The sequence below is a fragment of the Cottoperca gobio genome, chromosome 16 (assembly GCF_900634415.1).
Source record: "Cottoperca gobio chromosome 16, fCotGob3.1, whole genome shotgun sequence".
In the NCBI taxonomy this organism is placed as follows: Eukaryota; Metazoa; Chordata; class Actinopteri; order Perciformes; family Bovichtidae; genus Cottoperca; species Cottoperca gobio.
The window spans coordinates 5867558-5883664 of record NC_041370.1 but is presented as its reverse complement, the minus strand read 5'-3'; the positions used below and the strand labels follow the sequence as shown (position 1 = coordinate 5883664).

Below are 16107 nucleotides of genomic sequence, written 5' to 3'. Positions count from 1 at the left end.
TTGCAAATTTCAATTTTGCAATAATAAAGAGGTTTTATTTTATTTTATATACACACAAATGGGAATATAAATAAATATATAATATATATATATATATATATATATATATATATATATATATATATATATATATATATATATATATTATATAAAAAGAAAAAAAAACATGTATTAGAAATCTATTATAATGATGTACAAATCAGAATTAGAAAGTTAACAAAGTGTGCTTTCTTGTTGATTAATCTTTAGCATTCCATTTCTGTAATGACCAGTAAACTAACAACCAGAAATGAAACTACGTCAGAAACTATATACCAAATTAAAGTTTTACTTTCTAGCAATGTTGTGTGAATGTCTTGTGATTTTTGGAAAGATGTATCTTTACAACTTCAGTGTTCAGAGCCTCGACACAGTAAGAATATCACAATGTACGAATCCTGCATCCAAAGTTAAAGGCAAAAATACAGAAGTATTATGAGCTAAATATACTTAAACTCATTCATACAGTTATATATTATGTAATTAGATTATAATTTGTTATGCATTGTTTGTTAATAAGTTTTGTATGTAAACGCTGACTCCATATTTTTATCTAATATCGTAGCTGGCCTGTAGGTAGTGAAACCACCTATTTGATATACTATGCATTATGTTACGTATGTGACTACAGCTGTCCAATACATGGAGTGGAATTCAAGTAACAGTGAATTACTCAGACAAAGTACAGTACTTAGTTACTGTGTAGGTATATTCTCATGCTGCTGTGCCTTTTACAATAATAAGAGGACTTCCCTGAGAGATCAACAAACTTGTTGTTCACCTGCAATAACCTTTTTTCACCACAAAGGAGAGCGCTGCACAATATCATTAACATAAACTCCTTCAGCAATCTGACAACAGACGACGTGAGCATGAGTCCCAAAAGTAAAAAACATTAATGGAAGAGCTGGTTTTATATATCTGGAGGACCTTTTTTTATTAAAGTGTACTTTGTTTAGGTTTAGTGGAGTCTTATAAAGTGTAATGTTGCAGTGTAATGGCATTACTGCATGGGGAATGTGAGACGTGCAGAGCTGTTTGTTTATTCTGTTTCTGATGACTCGTGTGCCGCTCAACCAACGTGGCCTGACATCCACATGTTCTCGTGGAAGGGATATGCCTTATTTATAATATTCACTCTTTAATTGTTGGCAGTTGTTGCATTCTATCGTTTTCTCGCAGAGCCTCTGGCAAGCCAAGTTAATTTTCCATCTGAAGAGTTTAATTTGAGACTATAATTACTAGTATTGTTGTTGGCTGAAAATCCTCTTTATATATTTGCATTTGTTGGGATTTAGCTGATACTCATCCACAGTAATTAACAGTAAGAAGCCTAAACAGTAAAAAAAATAAGCTTAAATTCCCAGATCACCAACAGCACAAGCAAACAAAAGCTCAGAAGACTTTGTCCCGTCCATGAATCTACAATATAATGTAATAAGGTAATGTGTGTTTGAAACGTTATCCTCATTTACAAATCATTTTCATTTATAGACATTATATTTCTAAATTGGTTTCCAACTCTGGGGTCAAGTTGCCATGTTTAGTCCAGATCAGTGGCGCTCTGTTGTCTGTATAGTAAATATGATGTTACGCCGAGCCAAGAAATAGTCCCGGCTCACAAGATACACCGTGTTCATTAGTGAGCTTCAGACGTGCAGGTAGGTTTATGATTTGCGACCTTTAGACGGAGCCAGGCCAGCTGTTACCTCCTGATTCCAGTGTTATTGCAAAGCAAAGCTGCTGATTAAGCGTATTAAGCAAAAAAAAAAATGCTGAGGCTTTAAGGCAAGGGTCAGATGTACTGGATTGCTAAATATTGTCCAGCTGTTGCTTTCATTTTACTCCGTAAACTTTTGACACAAAACGTATCCGTGCACCCTTTCAGCCCCAACCTGATATCACAGTAAGAAATATCACAATCGATCTGTATCTACTCTTGTGTTGTTGCACTGCAAAGTGAATTTAAATAACTGACTCCACACAATAAACTCATGGCACATATTCAACAGCCTTCCTCGGTGTGAATTAAAGCTGAAAGCTTTTCAAATGCACTGTCTGAGTGTCTATTTACTTTTATTCTGCTGTAGCTTAATCACTGGGTCTCATTTGTCTGTCAGCTGGGCTCTCACCAGTTCAATTGTTTTTTATTTGCATGAGGGCTCTTCTCTTTATTTATGTTCTTTGGTGTTTGGAGTGGCTACCCTTTGCATATAATGATGCTGTTTGTTTTTAATATCGGAGCAGACTGACCTACAGTCACATCTGGAGGAAAAGGAGGGAGGGAGTGGGGGGGGGTTGTGGTTATTTGCTTTATAACCTTTAAGGGAAATGTGTGCAGTCTTTTTAAAAATATAATCAGTTTTAATGTTGGAGCAAATGAAAGGTGAGCTTTACGCCTCGATGATGTCTCTGCGTGCAATGTATACAAACACCAGCAGATGGCACTGTGTCCATAAACATACACAGCTGCTTAACTCGTGCTGTCATCGCAGAACAAACTCCTACTCTTTCACTTGTAATTTCACTTTAGGAATGGTTAGCACACTAAAAGCATGCTGGCATCTTTAATTGGTGTGTTGGGGAGGGAGTCAGGCTTTCTGTGGCCCCATTCCATCAGCTTAATGGTGTGTTTGCTTTTGCATTCAATCTCATTTACATGGCCCATATACCAGCTCTAATGTATAGCTTAATTGTTGTGTTTAGGCAATAAAAACCCTGAACCATCACATCGATGTTCCTCACAACTGAATGTTTTCTGATTTTTTAGCGTCGGGCTAATGTGCTTTGAAAATATTTTGTTACACAACAAGAAATGTTTTGATTATGAATCTGGCGGAGTCGCATGCACACAGCACTTTGCCGTTTGTCTCGTCTATAAAAGGAGCAGACAAATATAACTTCAGCAAGGCAATAATGCTGAGCTTATTGTTCCACTGACACTATTTGCACTGATGGCTGATCTGAGCTGTGTTCTATTTATGTTGAGGAGAGAGACGAGGATAACATGCCACTTCTTCTCTTATAACAGGAATATAACACACAATAAGCAAAGTAGTGCACATGCAGCACCTGCAATGTTTGAAGTCAAGGACATTTGCACAAGTAATGTACTTTTGTGCAAATTTAAGTAACTTGTACTTGAGTATTTCCATTGTATACATCTACTCCTCTACATACCAGAGAAATATTCTCCTACATTTACTTTGCAGATTCAGACTTTACATTAAAAAAAAACCTGTAATGAGATTATAAAAGATGATCAGGGGCCCTTCTGCATAATGAGTATGTTGTCTATTTGGTACTACAACTAATACTGAGGAAACATGAGATCGGGGAGATTGGTACGTATTTAGTTCCAGGGTTGAGGATTAAAATGATGTATTCAAGTAACACAGTGACTTTGAAACGTCTAGTACATTTAGCTGATAATACTTTTACTTGAATACTACTTTAAATCCAGGATATTAGCTTGCACATTGTGGTATTACTACGTATTGGTTTTTAATAGGATCTGAGCACTGTTTCATCACTGCAGGAGGCACGAAGCTTCAATAAACCAGCCACTAATAAGACGAGGTGAAACCTCTTCAGATGGATCGACGTGTCGGTGTCGCATCTTCCCAGAATTCATGGAGGGGATACAGTGGAGTCCCTATCTGCAGTATGCTTTGTCAGGTATATCTCTCAAATCGTGCACCAGGGTCAGTCCCCCAAAAAGCTATCCCTGATATTTATGGCTTCACATCAAGCATCCTGCAGGGCCATGATTCCCAATGTCAGAGCATGCTTTGCAGCAGTTCTGAAAGCAACAAAAAGCGGGCATGGTGACATTATTAATCTGGACACGCTGGCATGGACCAATACATCTCTGCCTGCTGTTTGATGTATTGGAGTGAGCAGAACACAGAGATGGACTTTCTCATTGGCATCTTGTTTGATGAATAAAACATCAGTGCGGGATTGGGACAGAATTGAATTTTTGAATACACGAGCAGAAATGGTTATGGATCACAGGATTTATTACAATCTGTGACCCTGTGCAGAAAACGTTTTAAAGACAGTCAGCTGTTTCAGGACGCGTCCTGCATACTCTTAGAGACTCCTAAGTGTTTGACAAATCTGTATTTTCTGTATTCTGTATGTTCAGTGTGTATAGTGCAGACTGTATAAATGTAAAATTCACAATGATAGGAAGAGCCGACATCGAAGGATTAAAAAGCGACGTCGCTATGAACGCTTGACGATGAACGATATGAATGATTGTCTTTAAGAGCAGAGTCAAACAATAATTTCTTACAGTACATCACTCTGATCATTATCACACACAGGAGTAGAACAAATGGAACACAAATCATAGCTTTTATTCCCGAATGTATTCTGTGTTGGGAGAAGCTTCCTCGCCGTAACTCAGTGTGATGCGAACAACTTCACATGCGGTGCCAGATTTCCTTCTCCACATTTATAAATGATGTGTGTGCATGGAGGATCAGGACGCTAGTGTGTTCAGCACTGAACTGATGGGGAAGCTGTGTGTGTGTGCGTGTGTTGCTGCATTATGAAGAGCCAACAGCCACCTCAAATGACATTTCCATCTGTGAAACGGTATACTACGTCAGGACAACAGCACTTTGATACTCAGTGTTGAGAAAGAATGCACAGAATAAATAAATGACCTTTTGTCGAAGCGATTTACCAATATAAGACATTTGTCCTCTGTGAAAAATGTCTGTGCTTTGATTTCATCCTTGCCTGTTGGTAGTGGTGAAACTGTATTGCCTTGCTCATCTATCCTCGTGATAAACTAGGCTGTCACCGGCCGGCGCAGCTTCATGCAAGCTCAACGACTGGACTCATGTATAACTTGGCCTTTTGAGAAACACTGCCTTGATATGTCTATTAAGTTGTTTTTATAAAAAGGCAGACGTTGGTATTTTATTTAGTTGCAATCCACATAAACATATGAATAATCCATAAGGAGGAAGTTGAATTAAAATGCCTCAGTGATGACAGTGATGTTATCAACATGTACACTCAGTGGCCACTTTATTAGGTACACATGTGCAATGTAATAAAACAGCTCTGCAGTAAATTCTACATTTATAAAGTCTATAATGAATTGTGTTAATTACACGATATGTTAAAGGTTTTGTTTTTTTACGTGCATGAGAGGGAAAGAATTTTATAAACACCTCTCAATATAATGTAGTCCATTACCACACCACCACTGACTATGACCCCACTTGAACTTTAAAGGAATCGTCATTTTATGTTACAGTTGCAGTGTACAGGCGTACCTAATAAAGTGGTACAGAGTGATAAAACGCATAAGACAAAAGCTTTAAGCCACACAGACGCTGAGCCATCACAAGCCCCTCTGTCTGACTCCAAACTGTCCTTTTGTTAGTGATGAAGCCCACAAAATGCTTCATTGCTTTACCTATTTTCAGAGGAAATAAAAATACTAATTCAACAGTTCTGTCTTCTTTCCCTTCTTTGTTCTGTAAATTACAGACTGCCAGTCTGACGCAATTAGGCCTGCTGGAGGGAGATAGCTTAACGGGGAAAATGTGGGGTCAAATGCCGTACAAATGACCTTAAAATGACCCCGTCGCTCCATATGCACCTGACAAAGAAGTTTCATGTGTCGGGTGTTAATAAGTGCTTAGTACCAGTGCAGGCGTCGGCTTTCACAGGAGATCCTAGTCAACTTTTTAGCCTGGAAGGAAGAAAAACATGCACTTTTATTTTGAAATGGTTATTTCAACAACAGAGAAGGAGACAGAGGGACGGAGAGGGGACGCTCTGTGTTTAAGGCTCATCAAGAGTTCATTATACATCACAGAGAGTGTCAGGAAAGTCAATGACACTGATGGTCTACATTGAATACACTGATTGTAAGGATATCCTGGGGAAACTTTTAGACTGAAAATGACAATAACCCCCCCCCCCCGAGGACCAGCAGAGGTTGTGGGGTTGCGACTTGTAATTAAAGACCAATATTGAATCAGATCAAACCTCTATTTTCTAATTTCTGCTTTCAGGTGCATTAGTTGAATAGTGCTGTGCAGGCTCTTCAGTAATGGCCAACTCAAGGGCCCATCTATCTTATGTAGTACTGAGAAAACACTGTGTTTACACTTTAGTTTCTATCTTGCTTATCTAAACATTATGCAAACACTCTTTTCTAAACTTCCTGTGTACCAACACACCTTAGTCATAGGGATGCATAGAAGAGCAATCTGAACAGGGATATTTAGCTGTGATTCAGTGAGTTGGATTTGAGCAATAAACTTCACATCAAGCATGAAAGTTGATTCTTGACCTTGGAAATAGTTTGACAGCATTCCCAACTCATGGTCCACTTACTAGCTTTGTCCTTGAGCTTTCAACTTCATCAAGAGGTCTGTATCGGCAGATAGAGACTGCTCAGTCACGGCGATGGATCTGCAATCTTAACAGCCACTAAGCGTGCATGCCAGCAGATTTGTCTCCATGACAACTGAGCCAAGTCCGTCGGCTATTGAAGACAGTGCGATATGGCTAAAAGCCCCGGAAAAAGCTAGTAAGTAAACCCTGAGATAAGATGCTCATATTTGAACAAAATTGGTATTTGTTGTGACATCTACACTTTAGGTATTTTATTTCAAAATTGAGTTAGGAGGATAAACCCCTTGAGATGTAGTTTTCAAGGTGACATTGAAGTTAACAAACATTTTAGCACAGATAATAATTCTAATGATAATCTATTGAAATTCAACAACACAAAACAATCAATATTGTAACAATAACAAGGATATACACAAAGGGGCTCTCCCTCCATCCCATACCAACTTAACATGAAAACAGTCAACATAACAACAAAGTAACATTTTGTCAAAGTAACCTACTTATAAACTGAATATGAAGGAAAATATAATCAAAAACAATAACAAGTGGTATCTATTCTCTAAGTAATGTTCGGCTGAGAAGAATAATTTAGAAGGGAAACTGAAACGGGAAACCCCGATAAGCTATCTAAAGCTCGAGAATAAGACACAAAACAAAAAGTGTTTCAAATATATCTTACTAACACATCTAGAATGGGAAAGCATGTATTATACAGTAACATTTACAACGTACAAAACACCACTAACACTAACCAAAGACCCTAAAAACAAAACAAATCTAACCCCAACTACTAAATGTTCCCAAAACATTTAGTCCATCAGTCTAAACATTGGTTTAACAATAGATAAGATATAATAAACAGAGACATAGCATGACAAGGGTAAAATAATGGTACAAATGAAAGGGATTTCGGAGTAGAATATCTAGTTTAGAAGTCCTCAGCCATTTAGTGTATTCAAGCTTTGACATATTTACAGTGAATTACAGCAAAGCATTGAGAAAATACAGTTTTTAGTTTACTCTGCGACAACACAGACCCAACGAGCCAAATGCAAGTCACAACATAAAGAAATAATGCCTACTGTTTATGAAAAGTACACTCCATGTCCCTCTTGAGCGTCTGGCCCCAGTTTATATACGACTCATCGATCATCATTTCCAACAGTTCACTTTTGCACTGATGATTACATCAAGTTACAAAGCTAGGTTTGATTTTTCCTGAAATAACCCAAAGAAGCCAAACTTTAAAAATCCCTGCAGGTGCTTTGGCATCACTTTTACAGATTGCTAAGAGACTACCCAACTGGTATGAAAGATGGCCTGCCTGCTGCACATTAATGATTTATTTGACCCATTGCCAGTGTGGTCACTCAGCCAAACAAAAATGGTAGCCATTCTCCCTGCTTTTTGTGTATGATGCAGAAATACGCCATAGGAATATTTATTTATTTATTATTTATATAGATACATTAGCTGGTAAGGCAAGAATAAGTAAAAGTAAAAGTTTTGATTTTGGTGGTAGATAGTGTCACTTCCGGCAACCATATTAGTTTTGGCTAGCACTGGTTTTGGCTAATCGCAACAAACGTGTTAAAAACCTTCTTTAATAATGTAAATTTCACTAAATATTTTTTATTTCTGCTTAATAGAAGAGTCTTTAAGGAATCGGAAAAGGTCTTCAAAACTAGGGTAAGGTTTGTCAAACGACCTACTGGGCACTTGAGGTAATGAACGCTAGCTTAAATGTAACGGTAACGTCAATGCCAAACACCCACACGGAAAAGCGATGATTAAGCGAGAGGCACAAACTGGTGGTGAAGAGGCTAACACAAGAGAAACTTGATAACTTAACACACAACAAGTCAAACACATATATATATTTATATTTATTGAACTGATTAATGTTACTCCTCATCAGGTGGGTGTCTCCCACTGGGTTTCATCAATAGACAATGAGGTCTTGAAAATAACCAGAAAAACGAATGGAATCTTGAATGGAGGTTGTAGAAAGTGCTTTCTCTATTTTTTTTAGCACATTGTATTGCTTATTTAATTCCTGAGGACAGTTGAGACATGTGCCAGATATATATATATATCCGCTTCTAAAAGCTTTTCCAGGATTAAACGAGCTCGTTTTCCTCCGGGGGGGTGTGTGGATAGTTTTCTAATGTACAGAGCCATTCAGACCTCTCTGCTTTTGTCCAAACGGTTTAACTGTGTTGTGATAAGCCGCTGTGAATATCCATCAAGCAATCCGACCAGCCCATCAAGCAATCCGACCAGCCCACTGGATTGTCGAGCAGCGGGCCGTTTCTTCTCTCTCCCCCCCCCCCACCCACCCCCTCGCCCCTGCCTGCACTATATGTTACATTTCCAGCCCTCTCCTCTCGCTTTTTTACGCAGGCAGACGTCCACGGCACAGCGACACAAGTGCGCACTACAGGCAAAGAGAGCGAGGCACGGCAGGCGGACGGACGGCGGCGGGTACCGGAGCGACGACGCGGCGGTGTGTCTGTCTTTGTTGGAGACCCGGCGTACTGGATGGTGGATTTGTCTATTCTATGGATTTGGATCAGGGGCTAGGATAACTTCGCATGGGACAAAACCCGCCTTCTTTCATGTCATCCGGTGATTTGTTTCGCCCGGCGTGTTGACGCCAGTGGAAAGAGGGGAAACCGAGGCTTTACTGGAGGAGCGCGATTGACAGATAGGCGACATGAATATACACGCGTTTCCGTCCACCAGCTGTACAGGATAGATGCAAACTAAAAAAACGGCTCGCGATCTTTAAATGTGATTTCAGAAGCTTTGTAATGCAGCAACGTGGGTCGGTTTAAAACGGGAGACACGGAAAAAAAGATGCTCTGCTTCACGCTTGAGGTTTTTGCACCGTACGTGTTATTGACGATTTTGCACGGCGTGGAATAATGCATCGAGACACAACTTTGTTCACAGGCTTGACAGACTGCGAGCCGTTTGATTATATCTTATAAAAAAAGTGCATGTATTTGTGAGCCTGGCGCGTGCTCTAGTAATCCTGTTATTCTTGAATATAGCTTAGTGCTTCAGTACAACGCCAGTGCCATTTATCTGTCAGCCCCCTGAAGCCGTGTACCGTTTTTACGGTTTACATTTTGAAACCCAAATCCTGCAGTCTATTGATGTCAGTGATTGCGTTATGTAGATAAAGCCTCTCGAGTTGTGTTGCCAGATTACTGGTAAATTGTTGATGTAGGCAGGCCTAACCTTGGTTTATGCAGATCCAATCGATAGCGAGATAAAGACGGCTCTGGCAGGCTGTCTTTACTCTGGAAGTGTCACGGGGGTGTGTTTAAAATCCAAGCATATTTAGTTTTTTTTTTTTTTACACATGCCCGATCGCAGCAGAGAAGCTGCTCAGTAGAGAGTGGAGACTGTCAACACACTGTGAAGTGTCGGATAACATACTGTAAAGCAACGTCTCAAGAAAAGTTTCAATGGTTTTCCGAAAGTTGCCCGGTGTGTCGGCATCGGGCATGGGGCTGCGCCTGTCCCAGAAATTCGTGTTTCTGCTCTTTCTCTCGGGTTTGGTAACACTGTGTTTTGGGGCCCTTTTCTTTTTGCCCGACTCAGTCCGACTAAAACGCATTTTCCTGTCCAAGACAGAGACCCAGCCAGTCACTGCTGGCTCCGGGTCCGAGAACGATGCCAAGGAGCACTTAAAAAGACCCAAGGAGCAGGAGCACCCGCGGGGCATGACCTCAGCCAAAGGAGAGACCAGCACCAAGCTGAAAAGTCTGAGCCGCAAGCCGCCTCTCTCTCATGAGGCGACCGAGGCGAGGCTCGCCGTGGGGAGAGCCCAGGAGGACATGACTCTGCCCAGGTTGAAAACGGAGACCGCGTCGGCGAAAGCGACCACCTCTCACCACTTGGATACTTTCAGTTACAATAAGTTCAAAGGATGTCTGCTCAAACCCCCGCTGGGGAGAGACAACGGCAAGCCCAGCGACCCCCAGACCAACGAGCGCCGGGAGAAAGTCAAAGAGGTAAGGATGTGACAGTGAGAGAGGAGGGGGGGGGGGGGATCATGCATGGCTGTTACGTGTTTGATGTGGGAAATTGAGTTATGTGGAAATACAATAAATGTTGTTTTAGGGGAAGTCACGATTGAGGTATAAAAAAAAAAAAACTAACAGGAAGTACATTTGGGGGGTGACTCCAGGCCAAATGTTACTCGTGAAATGTTTCTAACTTCTAATCTATCATAAAAAATAATCTGGTCATCTCAACTACCTCCACAAAATAGTCAAAAATAAGCAGTTTTTGTGCAAATAAGTTTCAGTTGCACAGTCTTTTGAATGTGAGCGTGTTCATGCTGTCAAAACACAACAGATCAATGGCAGTCTGCCTTTTTAAGATAGGAAAAAACAGGCATGCAGAGTTGAAAGAAGTAATTATATTTCCGTTGTTGAATTTGATTTGTCTGTATTTGTCTGACAATACAGACGATCTCTCAATAGAGGCTTGTGGGACAGTTGTCTGCCAAGCTCCTGTCAAACAGACAAAATAAATCCCTCTCAATCATAACAGAGTTGTCTAAATTTACCCAGTGTCGTTGCCTTTTTGTAGATGAATTTCTGTCTATTTTCTATTGATGAAGATGGAGAACAGTCTCAGGACTAAAGATGAGTTGATCGTACGCTCTGTTTGAAGTCAAGATAACATTAATTCTAATATCCGAATAGGAAGAAAAGTGTATTCAGAAGAAACGGAGTGATGTAACCTTTTAATAATGTTTGCATGGGTACATTTTAGTGGGAATGCAGAATATTCAATGTTTCTGTGTTTGTAAAATAATCTTATCAAATCTCATTTATACTATTTGCCTCTGTGCACGTCATCATATGAATTATCACGTTTTGTTTGTGAGCTGTTAAATTGCGTTCCATCGTGTCAGTCTGAAATGAGAAAACATTTCCTGCATTTAGCCATAGCACCTCTATCCCTCTCACACAAACGCCTGCAAATGATGTGACATTGTGCAGTGACACTTTGGCCATGAGCTCTTCAAGCCGTGTGCCAGCCTTTTGTTGAGCCTTGTGGCTCCAAAAAGGGCTCCAGAGTGGGAGCGTCTGTGGATCACACATCTGTACCCACTCAAGGCAAGTGAGGCTGTGAAGGGGGGGGGGGGGGGGGGGAGCGCAGCGGGGAAGCCATTGGCCAGCTTGTGCAGATGGGTTTCAGCTTTGGCATGTGACACGGATAAGTCCTGTTGTCACTCTCACTTCCAGCCTACTGTCACCCTCTCATGCTGCTCACATGCCTTTCATACCTAGAGGTGATGTGCTACTTGATAGCTGGGGCGTCGGAGGACTAAGGGTTAGTTGCCCTCGTGCACTGAGCTCTTACTGACTCATTCTCCTTTGATGCTCTTTCAAGTGAATGTCAGTGTGACTTTGCCTGCGTGGTCTGTTCAGCTGAGCTCGGCAAAGTCTATGCCTTGGGGCCATAGTCATGTGAGGAAAAGTTATACATTTATTTTCACCACGCCCTCCTCTCACAATTACTTTTACGCAGGATTGTTATTGCGTTTCCTTGAGTGAAGACCTTTTTATTAAGGTGTTGAAGAGCAGACGGGGCCCCGCTTACTTACATGGCATGTCCATAGGCTAGTGTGCGCTTTTGCGGTTTGCTATTGTTGCTTCAGCTTCCACTGTCTCACGTCTGCTGGCAGTGATCCAGGAGGCTTCTCTCTTTCCTGGAGGTTCACATTCATGCTGCCAGCACAGGCTGACATATTGCAAACCGTTGGTTTTGTCCAGGTTTGCAGATGTAAAACCAAGGAGTAATACAACCGACAATACGAACATGTTTTGAAATTAAAAAGAAACCCAACAACCCTGCTCTGATGTATTTTCCCGTGAAGCATGAAATATCATACAGAATTGTCTTTCTAGTTGTCACTCTTGGCTCGTGTTGTCGTGTACAGACAGAGCAGCTCTGTAATATCAGTGTTTTTTTCCACTGTAAGGGAATGCAGAGAGAGGGTATCCCCCTCCCAAAGCCAACAGAAAGGGTCTGCTCCAGCCCATTCAGTGCCTCAATGCCCAAACTGAATGAACATCGTTTTTCTCAACTGCCAACAACTAGAAAGCAGACTCCCTACCTTCTTCCTGTGTGTATGCACCCACTGCCAAGTGAGAGTGAAACAAGGGACAATGACAGTCTGATCACACAAGGCAAATATTTGAAGGCAGCCCACCACTAGCTAGGCCCCCCAGGGTACCAGGAAATGCTGCCAAAGTTGCCAAGGTGCTGTTTACCTCCCCGCTAGCAGATAGTTCATTCTCCTCCAAAAGTCCTCAGCAGGATGAAGATAAGAGTCATTTTCAAACAGCTTCCCCATTTGTAATTCTGTGATGTCATGGCTCACTGCATGGTTGTGTTGCTGCCTCATTGGCTCCGACAAAAGAGGCTGGACAGCAGGGGCAGCTCCACATAAACGAGCGCCTGGAGCAACAAGGGAGGGGGGGGGGGGGGGGTTCCTTTTCTGCATGCACATTTTGTTGCCGATATCCTTTTACCTTCACTAAGGTTAGAACTTCGAGTGCAGTAATATAATCCTCAATGCCAAGAGCAGAAGTAGCACATCCAAACAACCACAGAGCAAAGAGAACATCAGAGAATGACGAGCGCTCTGTGTCAACACGAGACGGAAACCTGCATATCTGCCTCTGTTGGTCTTCACAACATCACAAACCTCGAGAGAGAAGTGTGCATTAAGAGACGGCCTCTATTAAGCCTGAGCTTTGCACTTTCACGTATAAGCTGAATTTTTTAACAGATATGCCAGTGCAATCAAATGAGGGCCTTTGCTTGAGGAGATTGAAATGCATTGTGTAATGTGGCCTCTAACATATGATGTATTTAGTACGTGGGGAGATGGTAGCACAGGCAGGGCGTAAAGCTGACAGCTAAGTGCTGCAGTGAGAGGACAGACACACTGCAGCCACTCGTCGCTGAGCCGCCTCCAGTGGAGCAATAAAAGTCTTCAGGGCTTCTTTGTCCTGTGTGTGTGTGTGTGTGTGTGTGTGTTTGTCTGCTAACTAAGTGTGTGTGTGTGTGTGTGTTTGTCTTCTAACTGTGTGTGTGTGTGTGTGTGTGTGTGTGTGTGTGCGTGCATTTGATGGCTTATCTAGATGATCAGGTGCTTGGGGATGACTTTTGGAGTTTGACAGTTTCAGTTAGAAGGATTGTCACTGTGTTTATCCATCCAGTACTGATGCCCACCTGCAACACTGTGTAGACTAACAACAATCAAATGAGGTACATCTGTTCTGTGTGTGTGTGTGTGTGTGTGTGTGTGTGCGTGTGCGTGCGTGTGCGTGTGGAGAAGTGGAAACCCCCGGTGCTATTTTTTCAAAAAGCACAAAACTGTTTATTCTACAAAGTCTGTAAAACTGTAACAAGAAGTGCACAAAGCTGTTTGTTAAATCTTTATCAGTTTGTTACTTCACTTTTCTGACAAACGACAAACCTCATCTGGTAACCTTTTTTATCAGATTTAGCTCATCAGCTAAATAAAACCCCCGTAGGGACTTTTAGCCAAACGTTATTTTGCATAACTGTATTTATTTTCAGTTTAGGTTTTGAGTTGTGAGCTTCCAAAAAAACAAAACCGAACATGATTTACATTTTTTATTTTTTTATTATTGCTTAAGAAATTGAGGAAATCATATTTTATGTGGAATACATCCTGACTTATTTAGGCCAATTTCTCAAGGAGGTCAGGTTGAGCTGAAGGTCAGAAACCACAGAGCAGACGGTGTTTTGCTGAAAGACATTTCATTAATGTCCTCCAGTTAGAAGGATCTTCTCATTGCCACTATGCCATTCAACAAATAATGTGGCCCTAGTGTGTGTATAATGTTACACTCACACACTGACACACAAAGCTAACACAAAGCGGCAGAAATAGGTGAGCTTGTAGCTGCAGCTGAAATCCCCTTATAGCAGTAATGACCAGTGAGCCGGGTGTCTGTCTGAATAAAATGCTGCCGTTAATCCGGCGCCTGCTGGCCGCCTCTGAGCACCGTGACCTCCCTTCACCCTTCATTCCCTTGCTGTCTCCCGCTATGAACCAGGTGTGCCAAAGAACCTTCAGTCTGAGCCAGGAAAATGGCCGCCTGCTGAGCGAGAGAAAAGGAAACGGAAGAGGAACAAAGTCTTAAGGAAAAAGGCTCGCTCTCTCCTTGCGCTCCCACAGAGCTGGAACATTTGTGCTTTTCCTCTCCTCTGTGGATGCTTTGCAAATGTCAGTGGCTGGTGTTTGGAGTATGAGCCCACAGTTGTCTTTGGTGTGTTTATGCGGAGGGGAGGGGTAAGCGGGTGAGCCGCTGTGCCCGCTGGATATTGATATATTGTGCAAGTCAATGGCAGCTGAGACAGATATTATCAACCTGTCAATGCCGGCAGGCATTAATGGAGGTCTTCACTGCCACACGAGAAGAAATGGACTCTTTTGATCTGTTTTCTGAGACGTGATGTACATTGTAGACATCCAGGGCTACTTACAGTAATTGCAATAGTAGCGGGACTTCCCAGGTCACATTAGAAACAAACAATATTGAGCGTAAGGCAGGGATGAGTGTACCACTTGGTGTTGTACTTTTACTGTAAGAGCAGCTCTCACTCATTATCTTTCATAAGTTTGTTGGTTTCCTGCTACATTCGCTCTTTCACACCATTAACAGGGCAGGGCACGTTAACCTGCGATCAACAAAACGTGTTACCCTCTGAAAAGCACAACAGGCCTTTCATCGCAGTGGAAAAAGGAGCTATTGATGTTATCAGTGTCAATGCTAAGCATAATAAAATGAGGTAAGGCTCATTGCATAATGCAAAAGTGACGGCACTTGGTGTGACTTGAATCAGATTACAGATTACTGTAAACGATATATGTATGTACAAATCTCAAAAACTGCTATACTGCCTGCAAGTCTTCAACATTTGAGTATTTATAGGGCTGTAACGATCCGGTGGTCTGGTTTGATGCATTGATTTTCCTTGACTTTTCAAAGAAAGCTTAATGTGATGCTTTTTGTTTAAAGCAGAAGTTTGAGGAGATGCTGCATCTCTACGTGTAGTCGGCCACACTTGAGCAAGTTCACGCTGACCTGGTGTTGACCAGTGGAAATCTTGCTTACATGTACCTAAATGATATTGATTAGTTAATTAGTCATCCCCCATTTTCTGTCCCCCTTCAGGCGTTGCATAACAGTTTCAAAATAATGTAGGACACATGACCCTAAAGGTCAAAACAGCTGCATCCAGGAATTCCTTGTGTTTCACAGAATAACAGTACAGTAGAGAAATGTCAGGTAAAAGCCTCAGATCCAAAGGAGCTTATTTTCCAGTGGGTGATAAAAGCCGATTAAGCTACGTAATACCAGGTCTCCCCCCCCCCCCCCCCCCCCCCCTAGGCAATCACTGCAGGAAGTAGGTGATCGGGTGAAGTGGAGCGAGGAAAAGGAAGGATGTGAGGAAAAAAGGGGAGAGATGTTGGTTAACATCCTTTTTGCATTCACCGCAGTTTTCTCCCTTTTGTGGCAGGGGCACTAGCTTCAGGCTAAGTCTCCATGTTAAGGCATGTTTTTCAAAAGGTGTGTGTGTGTGTGTGTGTGTGTGTGTGTGTGTGTG

The 16107-nt window shown here is 41.7% G+C and overlaps 1 protein-coding gene across 1 annotated transcript in view; it reads left to right on the top strand.

Moving 5' to 3' along the window:
* The first annotated feature begins 8856 nt into the window (after window positions 1-8856).
* Window positions 8857-16107, top strand: part of LOC115020844 (mannosyl-oligosaccharide 1,2-alpha-mannosidase IA) — a 161101-nt gene continuing 153850 nt past the window's right edge. The window contains 1 exon segment of the mRNA XM_029450856.1: window positions 8857-10454. Within this exon segment, the coding sequence (XP_029306716.1) occupies window positions 9906-10454 (549 nt within the window). The 5' untranslated portion in view covers window positions 8857-9905.